This window comes from Vigna radiata, chromosome 8 (assembly GCF_000741045.1).
Source record: "Vigna radiata var. radiata cultivar VC1973A chromosome 8, Vradiata_ver6, whole genome shotgun sequence".
NCBI classification, from domain to species: domain Eukaryota; kingdom Viridiplantae; phylum Streptophyta; class Magnoliopsida; order Fabales; family Fabaceae; genus Vigna; species Vigna radiata.
In genome coordinates, this window is record NC_028358.1 from 4,784,191 (window position 1) to 4,797,770 (window position 13,580).

General features: G+C 31.0%; 1 protein-coding gene across 1 annotated transcript; it reads right to left on the reverse strand.

Moving 5' to 3' along the window:
- Nucleotides 1-163: 163 nt before the first annotated feature.
- Nucleotides 164-4,242, reverse strand: LOC106770106 (probable leucine-rich repeat receptor-like protein kinase At1g35710). Its single transcript, XM_014655933.2, has 4 exons — nucleotides 3,023-4,242; nucleotides 1,037-2,878; nucleotides 576-914; nucleotides 164-240 (listed from the first exon to the last, which is right to left on the reverse strand). The coding sequence occupies exons 1-3, from the start codon at nucleotides 4,227-4,229 to the stop codon at nucleotides 619-621; spliced, it is 3,345 nt and encodes a 1,114-aa protein (XP_014511419.1). The 5' UTR covers nucleotides 4,230-4,242; the 3' UTR covers nucleotides 164-240; nucleotides 576-618.
- Nucleotides 4,243-13,580: the final 9,338 nt, after the last annotated feature.

A 13,580-nucleotide genomic window follows, 5' to 3' on the forward strand; every position in this document is an offset into this window, starting at 1 on the left:
ATATATATATATATATGTGTGTGTGTGTGTGTGTGTGTGTGTGTGTGTGTGTGTGTGTGTGTGTGTGTGTGTGTGTGTGTGTGTGTGTGTGTGTGTATATATATGTGTATATATATAAACGTTCATTGAGAGGGTCGAAAACTAACCTGCAACAGTTGATGATGATGTTGGATCGCGATAAGTACATACATTGGAGTAGATGCGCTTCTGAGGTTGTCAGTGACATCTTTTAGACACATCCTGATACAATCAAGTTATTGAATGTATTTAATGTTGTTTTGTTAATGGATTTAACTTATAAAACAAATAAATATCAATTGTCGTTGTTAGATATTGTTGGTATGACATCTAGTGGGTTGACCTACTTGATATATAAACTTGTTGAAGTGTATAAAGAGGTTGTCATTTGATCCTCGATTATAATATCTATTGGATATATATTTGAATTGGATACCAAATAAACATATTAATAACAATATTTAATTGTGATTACAACAAAAGAAAAAAAAATACAGTACAAAATAGAAAATAGCAAGTAAACTGAATGTTGTTTAAAGACTTCACTCTTTACTTACACACGTAAGTTGAGATATTGAGTTCATCCATGGAAGATGAGCTTTACACTACAAGCTCATTGACAACATCCTTCATAGTAGGGCGTGATCGTGGACTTTCAGTCATGCAAGCAAGTGCTATCTTCACAACTGATGCCACCTCTTTAAGTAAACGTTTAGTTGGAGGAGGGAGACGCTGCTCCAACTTATCCATCAATGTCATATGATCAGTAGTGGATGAATATGATAATAAGGAAGATATAAAATCACCAGGATGCTTTCCCAGAAGTATTTCCCATGCCAACACTCCAAAACTATACACGTCACATTTCTCATTCACTTCCATTGTGTATGCAAGTTCTGTAAAAAACTAAAAAGTTGATATCATATGCATTAAAGGAAGTAGTTACAAAGATAAAATATAGATAATTGTGACCAACAAAGACAAACTAAAATATATAGTATAAGGAAAGAAAATTGACCTGGAGCGGCATATCCAAAGGTTCCTACAAATGAGGTCCAATTGGATGAATTGGGATTAAGAAACTTGGCTGTTCCGAAATCAGAGACATGTGCCACATATTCCAAATCCAAAAGGACATTTTTACTTGATATATCACGATGAATAATTGGTGGTGAGCAATCATAATGCATGTACAATAAAGCATTTGCTACATCTTTAATAACATTCACTCTCTTATTCCAATCAAATGCAATTGCTTCTTCATCATCCTTCAAAATATTCTGGACATTGCCCTTCTCCAAGAATTCACACACCAGAAATGACCATTGGGAATGTGAACAAAACCCATATAACTTTACAATGTTACGGTGGCGAATTTCTGTCAGAGCTTGGATCTCACTTCTGAAAGCTTTCACATTAAGGTTTTCTTCATTTGGAACTGAATGCAGTTTCTTTACAGCCACAACTTGACCTGAGGGTAACATTGTTTTGTAAACTTGTCCTTGTCCTCCAACTCCAATGAGATGCTTATCGTCAAAATTTTCAGTGGCTTCAACAATATTCGCAAATACCATTTTGCCATCAAAACTCCATATTGCAAACGTGTTTAGAGTTTGTAAATTGGTAGCTTCCTCTTCCATTTGCACTGAATTTTTGCATAAATAATACAAGACTCCGAAAACAAACAATGCCAGCATTAGAGTGCCCAAAGTAAGGGGTAGAACCATTGTTATGACTTTCTTTGTCATATGATTATGTGATTTCCCACTTAGTGTTGGGCAAGGCTTTAAGCCACTAACATTGCCACACAAGCCTTTATTATTTCTTACTGCTTCCATTGTAGCATTGCGAAACACAAGAATGTTTGGAAGTGGACCCTCAAACTCATTGTAAGATATATCAATAGATGTCAAGCCCATCAAATCATCAAAGCTAGAAAGATCACCTGAGAGACTATTATGAGAGAGATTCAACGTTTCTAATTTTTCTAATCCTCCAAGCTTATGTGTTAATCTTCCCCTCAACAAATTTTCACTGAGATCAAGAATTGTAAGAGATATTAATTTGTCAAAATCTGGAGGAATATTTCCCTCAAATTTATTCTGACTCAAATTCATTTCCAATAAACTGGGCAAATTTCCAAGTTGGTCTGGAATTAACCCAGACAAATTATTAGATCCAAGCCTCAAAATTTGAAGATTCTTCATTGATGCAATTTTTGTGGGAATATTTCCTGAAAGATTATTGTTGTTGAGTGATAGACGAAACAACAAAACCAATTTAGATAAATCTTGTGGAATGCTTCCTGTAAGATGATTTGAGGATAACTGAAGTTCTCGTAATTCGGTTGCCTCGCTTAGTTCTGGTGGGATAACACCTGATAAGTTATTGTTAGAGATCTTGAGGCTTGTGAGGCTGCGGAACTTCCCCCAATTTGGTGAAAGATGACCATAAAAATTGTTTTCACTCAATTCGATGTAGTCCAAGTTTGGAAGTACACCAAAAGCATCTGTTATGTTTCCAGTTAATTGATTTTCCTCAAGTCTCACTCGTATAAGGGTAGAGCAATTCTTCAAACTCTCTGGAATATGGCCAGTGAAATGGTTATTGCTAGTAGAAAACCGTGTTAGTTTTCCCCCAATGCAAATGTTGTGAGGTAAATGGCCAACAAAATTATTATTAGCTAGCTGCAAATTTTCCAAAGCAATAATCCTGTTCATTTCTTTTGGAACCTTGCCACTGAGATTATTGTTAAGTAAAAATAATTCACGAAGCTTCGACAAATTTCCAATAGTGGAAGGAATGGATCCAGAAAGTTTGTTTTGAGAAACTAAAACGAATTCCAAATTGACCAGGTTACCTATGGAAGCAGGGATTGGTCCAGAGAGGTTGTTTTGATAAAGAGAAATGGATTTCAAATTGACCAGGTTACCTATGGAAGTAGGGATTGGTCCAGAGAGGTTGTTTTGATAAAGAAAAATGGATTCCAAATTGACCAGATTACCTATGGAAGTAGGAATTGATCCAGAAAGGTTGTTTTGATAAAGTAAAATGGATTCCAAATTGATCAGGTTACCTATAGAAGTAGGAATTGGTCCAGAGAGATTATTGTCCAGCAACTGGATTGTTAGAAGGGAATGTAAATTTCCTATTTCATCCGGGATAAAGCCAGAGAATTGGTTGCCAAAAAGGTAAAGATAACTTAAATTGCTCAAGTTTCCAATTGTGGAAGGGATTTTACCAGAGAGAAAATTCTCAGACAAATCAAGTTCACTGAGTTTTCTCAAAAATCCAATTTCATGAGGAATAAAACCTGAAAATTGGTTTCCAATAAGGTTAAGATAAGTAAGACTGATCAACTTACCAATTTCACGAGGTATGTGACCAGAAAGATTACAACTGCTCATGTCGAGATGAATTAGTTTCCCCAGCATGTCAATTTCTTGGGGCATGGTGCCAGAAAGGCCACTTTCCCCAAGATATAGAAACTCCAGGTTGCTCATATTCACAATTTCTTTGGGAAAAGAACCATGGAATTTATTAGTTCCAAATGACAAATACTTTAGGTCCATGTGCCAAATTCTCTGAGGAATACTGCCAGAAAGGTTGTTGGATCCTATATCTAGATGAATCAAATTGTTCAACTTTTCTATAGAGATTGGGATTGTCCCTGTGAGATTGCAATAAGGAACATGAAGCATTCTCAGCTCCCTCAATCTTCCTATTTCTTGAGGAAGGGACCCACTAAAAGTATTTTGTGCCATGTTCAACTTTTGAAGGCTAATCAACTGTGTTATTTCAGAAGGGATAATCCCAGAGAGTTTATTAGCAGACAAATCAAGAACAACTAGATTGGACAGAATTCCAATTTGAGGAGGAATACTTCCGCTCAGGGAGTTGTTACTTACATTTAGAGTGTGAATGTTTGTAAGCATTGAGAAGTTGAGATTTTGAAGCGTACCTCTTAATCCAATATTTGGAAGATTTATTTGGAAGACATGATTGGAGTGATCACATGCAATTCCGAACCAATTGCAAGAAGTGTTGGCAGTCCATGAATAAAGAGAAGCTTGACTCTGCTTGTCAAGGCTGGCTTTCCACTTCAGCAGAGCATTTGCTTTTGAAGCAATTCCGGAAGAATTGAAAGCATAAGAATGGGGAAATGCAGAAAACAACATTAGAAGAAACAACCAAAAGGGTTGTAACTTCATCGACAGAAGCGTTGGAAATATGAACATCATACTGAATTGTTCACACAATATTGAATTACAACGTTAGAGAAAGCTTGCATGTTATTCACGGAATGTGCCGCTACTTATAAACTAATAGTCAATGGTATATGACTCAAGTCAACATTATTAACTGCATGTTGGCGTGTTCCATAATTTATCGTCCTTAATACGGATAGTTTCTTCCATGTAAAGATATTAATTTATTGTCATATCACTGTTTAATAACACAAATTTAAAAGTAAAAATAAATTACTTTAAAATCGAAAGAGATAAAAAATTACTTTCAAATCTAGAGATTATAAAAATATTTTTAAATTTGGAGGACTAATATATTTTAATTTACAAAAATTAAAATGTAAATTTTGTATTTGAGTGGTTAAAAAATCACTTTTAAATTTAACGGACTAAAATAAAGTTTAATGCAAATTTTAAAGAATAAAAATATTTTAGCCCGAAAAATCTTAAAAATGTATTTTCACATTATTATTTTACCAACATGATCTAGATGTTAGCCACATTAATCATGTTAACAACTATGAAAAATCAAATTTAAAGATTAAAAGTATTTATAAATAATAATTATCTATCTTTTATTAAATATATTTTTAATCTTTAAAATATATTTTTATCCGAAATTTTAAAGTTAAATAAATGTAATCATTTTAATTTAATTATGTTAACATTTATTTTATACATCAAATATGTTTCGTACTAGAATTTAAATTGTGTACAGTTGAAAAATGTATTTGACAAATAAAAATATAACGTAATTGAAATTGATTTAAATGTTGAAAAAAGAAATAGAAAAAATATCAATATTTCGAATAAATAATTTTAAAGTGATTAAAAACATATTTAAAGTTTGAGTTGATTTCTGCATGATTAGTATTAGGTAAATTCGCATTATTTTTTAATGAAATATTGACTTTCCAAGTCATTTCAAATGACCCGTAACATAAGGTTCAAAACTTCATGTATATAATTCATTTACATGTGCTTTACACTCTACTTTTATTCCTTTTAACTATTTGTCAAGAAAATCAAATAAATCATAAACTTAAGATTTTTTTAAGGAAAGAAAATAACCATAGATAAATGAAAAATTATGTATAAAATAAAAAAAAAATTATATCCAATAAATTATAAAATTTATATTTTATTATTTTTGAGTCCTCGCATTTGTCTCCAGTAGTTTTTATAATTGATTTGTGGAGTCTTCTTTCCATAATTATTATTAGTGTAGGTGTGGTGACACATATTCTAAAGTAAGCTTGCATATTTGTCAATGAAAGATTGACTCATTTAGTTTATTTCTATTAATAAGTGTTAGTTGTTAGTTTTATTTGTTAATGAAAAAGTTAAACTTATAATCTTTTTCTTCTTCTTTTTTTTTTTTTTTTACAAACTCTTAAAATCAATTTTATATTTCAATCGAGTCTTTCTACCGTACGAAAATATACATTCAAAACTTTATGACAAATGCATCGTATTTATCAACTTCACATATGTATATATAAATTTTGATATGTACATTTAAAATATATTACCAATTAAAATATTCAAATTTAATAACTATTATTCAACAATGCTTTAAGTAAATTATTTGAATGATGTTTTCTTTTTAAACCTAATACGTTTTTTATTTTACGAAAAGTGACTACCTAAATAAATAAAATTTGTATATTTTAGTCATAATTTTTTTTTTTTATTTACTATTAATGAAAACAGATGTGCTACGCATATGTGTTTGCTTTTTTATAATAGTAAAAAAAATATTATTATTATAGTAATAAAAGTAAATTTCAATAATTTTTACAATTATATTGTAGGTAATGTATATTTTTTTAGATAATGCTTTTATTGTAATAGTTAATGAAATTTTAAAGAATTAGTTAAATTTTAGAAAAAACGGTCAACTTGAAAAAAAAAACGCTTAAAATTGAAAGAAAAAGTTACTTAAAGGATAAAATTTGTAAAATAATTATTTTAATTTAAAAAATACTTAAAAAGATAAAATTAGAAAAAAAAAATGTATACACAAAAGAGAGAGACCTCTCTTCATACAAGTATAGTTATAGATATCAGTGAAAACACATATTCTAAGCGCATGTGTTTACCTCTCTTCTTTTTATGATAACAAAAACTAATAAGATTATGAATATTATAATAATAATAAAAGTAAATTAAATTATTTTTATAATTCCATTGTAGGTAATGTTTATTTTTCTTAGATAGTTTTTATTGTAATAGTTATTAAAGTTTAAAAAATAGTTAAATTTTAGAGAAAAAACAATCAAATTGAAAAAAAATTGTTAAATTAAAATAATAATCACTTAAAGGATAAGATTGATAAAGTTATTATTTTAATTTAAAAAATACTTAAAACTTAAAATTGAAAACAGAATGTATACACAGAGGTAATCCTCTTTATATGTATCTGTGTATTAAATATATAACGAGGGAAACTTTTCGAACAAGAATTAAACTCGAAGATATTGGGTATTGAAGATGTACAAAATGCTAATTTAGAAATGGTAGTGAGTTAAAAAATAATAAGACTTTATTATTTTAATGTTAAAAGAATTTAATATAAAAAAAAATTGTTATAAATGAATTTTATTATTTTAAAACGTATAATTTTTTTATAAATCACTTTTTTAGAATTTTTTATTTTTTTTCTAAGTGTTCTTGTTCCTAAGTCATCTGTTTGACGATCACGATGTGTCTTTACGATCACAGCGTCAAGGTTTACAAATTTACCCGATTAATTTCAAGAATAGAGTAAGTAAGTTTTGATTCATTTTTCTCTTTCCAATCCGAAATCTGTTTTAGAATAATCTAGTACTATTGCATGTGTAATCATGCTTCTTCTAGTCATTCTTGGTTCACCTACAGTTCTAAGGACTCTACCCGTTTCCAATTTGGTGTTTCGTAGGTTCGTCTAGAGATTCCTTACGTTTCAAGCAATCGACGAAACGTCCTTTGAATAGGGTAGTTTACTGTGAGTTAAGGGAAGTTAGACTTTATAGCGGAAATTTATGGTCTAATTGAATGATAAATTGATTTGAGTAATAATTTATATGTTAATGTTTCTACTATTTTTTGTCATGATGACAAATGATCAAATGATGTGTGAATGCTTGGTATTGAGTGTTTAAATGTTTCTGCAGTTTTGATGATGTATGATGAAGATGTTTGACTGTTTGAAATGGAAAGAAAATGAGTGAAATTGAAAAAGAGTCGGTTACTTGAGTTTTAAGCATAAAAAGGGGATGTTAATTGGTAAATTTTTTAGGAACTAGTTAATTGAAGGGTATAACAGTTCGAGGTCAATTGGGAATTCATTTAGGACTTATCAAGCTTTCAAACTAGTAAAATCTGGTATAAGAGGTTTTGAATGGTTTGTGAGTGAGTTTTTACATGTTTTTGGTTATAACTTTGAGTTTTGAGTAGTGAAATTGTGAGGGAAGGATTGTAAACTGTTTTAGAGAGTTTTTGGTAAGTTAGGAGATCAATTAGGACTTGTTTAGAAGGCTTATATAAGAAAAGTTTGTTGTAGAAGTGAAAAGTGTTTCATACGTTGAGTTCTTTAGTCATTTTAGAGGTTTTAAGTGACGAGAATGTAAAATAGGAAGGTTGTGATGAAATTGAGTTGTTGGAGGGTGCTAACAAGTGTATTTATACTTGGTTGTGCAGTTTGTAAACTGATATAGAGGTTAGAAAGTGTAGAATTGAATTTGGTAGCTTATAGGAGTGAAAATGGGGTTTTAAGTGTCAATTTGAGTTCCAACAGTGTTTACAGAGTTTTTAAAAGGTCTGAAGGGTCCTAGGGGTCTTTAGAAGTCGGGGTAAAGTGTTCAAAGTGAGAAAATTGAATTTTAATTTTATTGATAGCGCTAGCGTTGAAAATGACGAAAGTTACACTCTAGGAGTTGAAAACCAGTGCTGGGAGCTAATGTTACAACACTGAGCGTTATTCCTAGGCGCTCAGGTGCTACTAGGCGACGTTGTACCAGTTTTGGACCCTTCTGGAGCTATTGGTGAGGGATTCAAAGTTGTTTTCCTTGCCTATGTTTGAGTTTGAAGGAGTTTTGTGTTGTTTAGTGGTTCTTCTTGGGTTGTTCTTGTGTATTAATGTATATGGAATGGTTTCATGTAATTTTTGATGACTTGTTGGGATTGTTTATGGTCCTTTGAAGTATAATCAATGTTATATATGTTTGTATGCAAGGTCAAAGTGAACAGTTATATGTATATGGTTTCAAATGGATCCATGTACTTACTGTATGCAATGTATATCTAAATATATGGTTTATATGAGAATGAAAGTGGTGTGTAATGTAATATGAGAAAAGTGTGCTATGAGAAGAATCTCAAGGAGAGATTCTATATTATAGCATGTTGTAAGAGAATATTTGATAGAGAGATTGTGGTACCCAGATATCTAGATATTCTACCAACTATTTAACTCATGTATAGTTGAATGGGGTGGCGGAGAGAATGGCAGGAGGTCTTCACCCAAGCCCTCTGAGTTTTAGGAGTAGAAGATTTACCTCATGGTGACTAGGTCGAGTTACCCTTGTTTATAACTCTGCAGAGTGTAAATACTACCATAAATGCATGCCTGTTGTAGTCTATATCAGCATTATATCAAGATTAATGAGTATAGTTATTTTGTGGTTGAATGAATTGTTTGTTCTTGAATGTTGTTAATTGTTAAACCAAATTATTATATGATGCTTTTCTTGTATTTAACTTACCTTTACTTTTGTGTTGTCTGTTGTGTGTGTTGTTTTTTCTATTTAGTTTTCTTATATTTGAATTCCAGCTCTCAGATAATATTTTTTTTTCTATTCAGTTTTTTACTTTGCAAGTCATATCAATTGTTATATTTGTGAGTGAGTGTGGTCTTCAAAATTAAAGATATGTGAGAGGGGTTGTTAGTATTCGAGTGCAGCTTGAGTGGTACATCCAAGAAGCTTGACTTGCTTTGTGGTAGTGCACTTGGGGTCGTGCTTCGTGTTAGCTTGGAATGCTTCTTTTTTGTGCTCTTGTTGGTTGCATTAATATTGCTGGAGAGGGAGGTTAGTATTTTTTTTTTTTTAATCTGTTTGCATGGTTACACTTGCCGGTTGCATTGATATTGCTCAAGAGGGAGGTTAGTATTATATTTTTGTTAATGTGTTTGCATGGTTACGGAAGACAACATGAATTGGATATCGAAATCCGAAAATGAACACATTGGCAATTGAGATCCGATGTAGGGAGCTTCGGATTTTCATATTCGATACATGTTTTATCTCTGTCAAATGTTTACATTATATTATTTATATTTACATTATATACTTGTTATATTAGTTTATAATGAATCTATGGATATTCGTTGTCCACGATTTCGAACGTAAAAATCCGATTCAGGTTTAATATGATATATAAAAAGTTAATTATATTACTTATTTAATTATTTTATTAGTTTATATTTAGTTTTAAAATTATGTATTATTTTGTATGAGTTTATAATGTAATTATATAATTTTTAATTAATATAAACTAATTTCTATGAATTCATTAAAATTAATGTACAATATAGAATATCTTGTTAAAGATATTGATAAGCAGACTATAAAATAATTAAAGGATAATCAGGAATATTCGAAAGAATATTTAATTAAAGATATTTAGCAACTAACCAGATTTTCAAGTAAGTCTGTTTTATTTTAGGGTTAAATATGTTTTTAGTCCCTATACTTTGGGGCGATTTTGGTTTTAGTCCCTCTTTCAAACTAAGGTACAATTTAGTCCTTTAACTTTAGAAAACTCTAATTTTAGTCCTTTTTACCAATTTTTTTTAACTTTATTGGCTATTTCAAGCACGTTTCATTATAGCATTTGGATTGTTTACACTGTTTGACACATTTTTTCTTCAATGTTAACTGAGAAACGTGCTTGAAATAACCAATAAAGTTAAAAAAAATTGGTAAAAAGGACTAAAACTAGAGTTTTCTAAAGTTAAAGGACTAAATTGTACCTTAGTTTGAAAGAGGGACTAAAAGCAAAATCGCCCCAAAGTATAGGGCCGAATGGTCAAAGGTGAAGGAGAGCGAACAGTCAAGATCCAAGAAAAGCAAGCGATCCGGTCAATCTAAATATCGCGTTCGCCAGGTTAGTCTCTCGGTTCTACAAAATATCCACCGAAACAATTAATAAAACTATTTTTGATTAAGAATAAACTTAATGAGTCTATCGGATATGAAAATCCGATGTTCTTGGGATGTCAAAATCAATTCATGTTTAATGTTATATATAAAAATTTAATTATATTTATTATTTTCAAACTATGGTGTAATTTAGTCCTCCAATTTTAGAAAACTCTGGTTTTAATATTTTTTATCAATTTTTTTTAACTTTATTTGTTGTTTCAAACACGTTTCATTATAGCATTTGGATTGTTTACACTGTTTGACACATTTTTGCTTCAATGTTAACTAAGAAACGTGCTTGAAACAACAAATAAAGTTAAAAAAAATTGGTAAAAAAGACTAAAACCAGAGTTTTCTAAAGTTGAAGGACTAAATTGTACCATAGTTTGAAAATGGACTAAAACCAAAATTGTCCCGAAGTATAGAGACTAAAAACATATTTAACCCAATTATTTTATTAATTTATAATTATTTTTAAAATTATGTATGATTTTTTATGAATTTATAATTTAATTAGATAATATGTAATTGTTAAAATATAATTCTTATTAATGTTTTAGATTTTTGCATGTTAATTTATTAATATTATTTAACTAGGTTTGTTTTATACAAAAATTTGATAAAACAAGTTAACTTCATTTTTATAATTATTAATTTTTTTTAATATAAAAAATGCATTTTAAATACTTAATATTTATAATTTTTTAGATATGAAAATTGATATAAAAAATTTTAATAATTTTTTATATAGTTTTAAGTTTATTTATTTTGGTATTTTTTTTAAGTTGATTACATTCTTAATAAATTTATAAATGTATAATTTATTGTATTAGTTTATGATTTTATAATATAATTATTAATTTTGAATTTATTGTATTAATTTTTTATTTTGTTATAGGTGATTATAGTCTAAATGAGCGAATATCGTTAGGGGATGAATTCTGAAATAAATTCTACCATGTTACCAGAATTTTTGTCCTTTATAAATGAGGTTGTTGAAGGAGATCTGACGAATCATTTCACAACAAATAAAATTTTTTCCTCTCGTGAAAACTTAATTGAATGGGTAAGAAGGATTGGATATGATCTAGAATATGTATGTTGTTGGAGGAAAACGTTTGTGTTGCTAAGATATGAAAGAGGTGGAAAATATAGAAAATACAAACCCAATGTCCAACCTAGTACGTATGACACCCAAAAATGTAAGTGTCCTTTCCAGTAAAGGGAAAAGCCATCTTGTAATGGCGATGATGGATATTCCAAGTGATATACGGATACCACAACCATGATTTAGCAGAAACTTTAGTGGGACATCCTTATGCTGGTAGGTTTTATTGGGTGTATCGAGGAGGAGGTTACCTTGTGGATTACACAAACACAAATAACATCCAACCACATAAGGGATCGACACCACTCTTTACCCAAAACCTTAAGGCATTGGATTAGTGGGTCTTTCATATTATATAGTGCTATACTTTCTCATTTTTATCCAATGTGTGACTTAGACTCACACTTGGATTCCCAACAGATATGACTAAAACCCAAGTAACACTTGCAAATATTTTGTTGACTCTCAAACAAAATAATTATCATAATGTAACTACAATAAAACAAGTTTACATAGTAAGGTATATATATATATATATATATATATATATATATATATATATATATATATATATATAAACGCTTGTTGAGACGGTCGAAAGCTAAGTTGTAAAAGTTGATGATGATGTTGGATTGCGACAAGTACATACATTGGAGTAGATGTGTGGAGGATTGAGGTTGTCAGTGACCTCTTTTGGACACATCATGATGCAATCAAGTTATTGAATTATTTAATGTTGTTTTGTTAATGGATTCGACTTATAAAACAAATAAATATCAATGTCGTTGTTAGAGATTGCTGGTATGACATTTATTGGATTGACACTAGTGCAAAAACGTTGTTTAACGTCACCCATTAGACGTCGGTTTCGTGAAAAACCGACATCTATCACTGCACGGTGGCATTATCGTAAATATATTGGAAAACTAGACGTCAGTTACGCTGTTAGGCGACGTCTATGACATCATAGACATCGAACATGCCGACTATCCGACGTCCAATTGTCTGAGGTATGTGATAAGACAGTCAATTCGACATCGGCTAGAAAAGGGCACCGACGTTCAAGTCACTTACAGGAAATCAAACGTCAACTGGTTCAGCTTTAGACGTCGCATAGACGTCGGATCCCCTAAAAACCCGACGTCGACTGGGCGACAATTTATGCTGTTCACCTAATTCTCAGGCACTTAGACGTCAGATAGTCAAACGGCGACGTCTAAGGCCTGTCTGGAAGGCGGGAAGACAAAAATTCTTCAATTTTGACGTCGGCTAGGAGGGGCACCGACGTGAACTACCCTGACAGGAAATCAAACGTCAATCTTTTCAGCTTCTTTGACGTAGAATAGATGTCGAATCCCCTGAAACACCGACGTCTATAGACGTCGGTTTCTGGAGCAACTGATGCCCCATTTCATTTTAAATAGACCGCAGACTCTTATCGTCATTCAGTTTCTCATCACATCTTCATCTCTTCTCCTTTTTCTCTATTTCTCCTCTTCTTTTACTCGCTTGCGCACCTCTACTTTTTATCTCTTGCGGCATTGCATTGTGGTTTCTCATAACGTCATGGTCTTCGTCCTCTCCTGCATCCTAGGTGTGTGGTTTTTTTTTATGCTTTACCGTTTAAACTTTCTTTAGTTTTTTATCGATTTTCTTGTCATTCAACTGATTAAAATTTGGCTTTCTTTGTGTTGTGTTTTAGTGCAGTTTTGATCCTTTCTTTGGGTAACATAGTGTAACATTCTCCCTTTGCTGGTTTCCTCACAAGAAGAGTGGCGATCTTTTGAGTTTTCTATGGCTTTTCGACCCAAAATGGAACTTGGGTCCTTGTCTAGTTCTCGTGTCACCGTAATTTTTTTCTTTTGCGGTTGAATAATGGGAAGTAGTCATGGACCCAGGTTCGGTTTTGGGTTGAAAGGTCATAAAAGATTCAAAAGACGCAAGCTTTTTTTGTGGGGAAATTAGCGAGAGGAGAGTGTTGCACTATGCTATCGAAAGTTTGGATCAAAACTGCACTAAAAC

Bases quoted from the DNA above. Each gene is read 5' to 3' on its own strand.
- LOC106770106 (XM_014655933.2), bottom strand. From the start codon at position 4,229: ATGAAGTTACAACCCTTTTGGTTGTTTCTTCTAATGTTGTTTTCTGCA. The intron at 2,879-3,022 runs GTAATCTGGTCA...CTGCTTCCATAG, and splicing joins ATCAATTCCTACTTCCATAG to GTAACCTGGTCAATTTGGAA. The intron at 915-1,036 runs GTCAATTTTCTT...AGTTTTTTACAG, and splicing joins CTTTGGATATGCCGCTCCAG to AACTTGCATACACAATGGAA.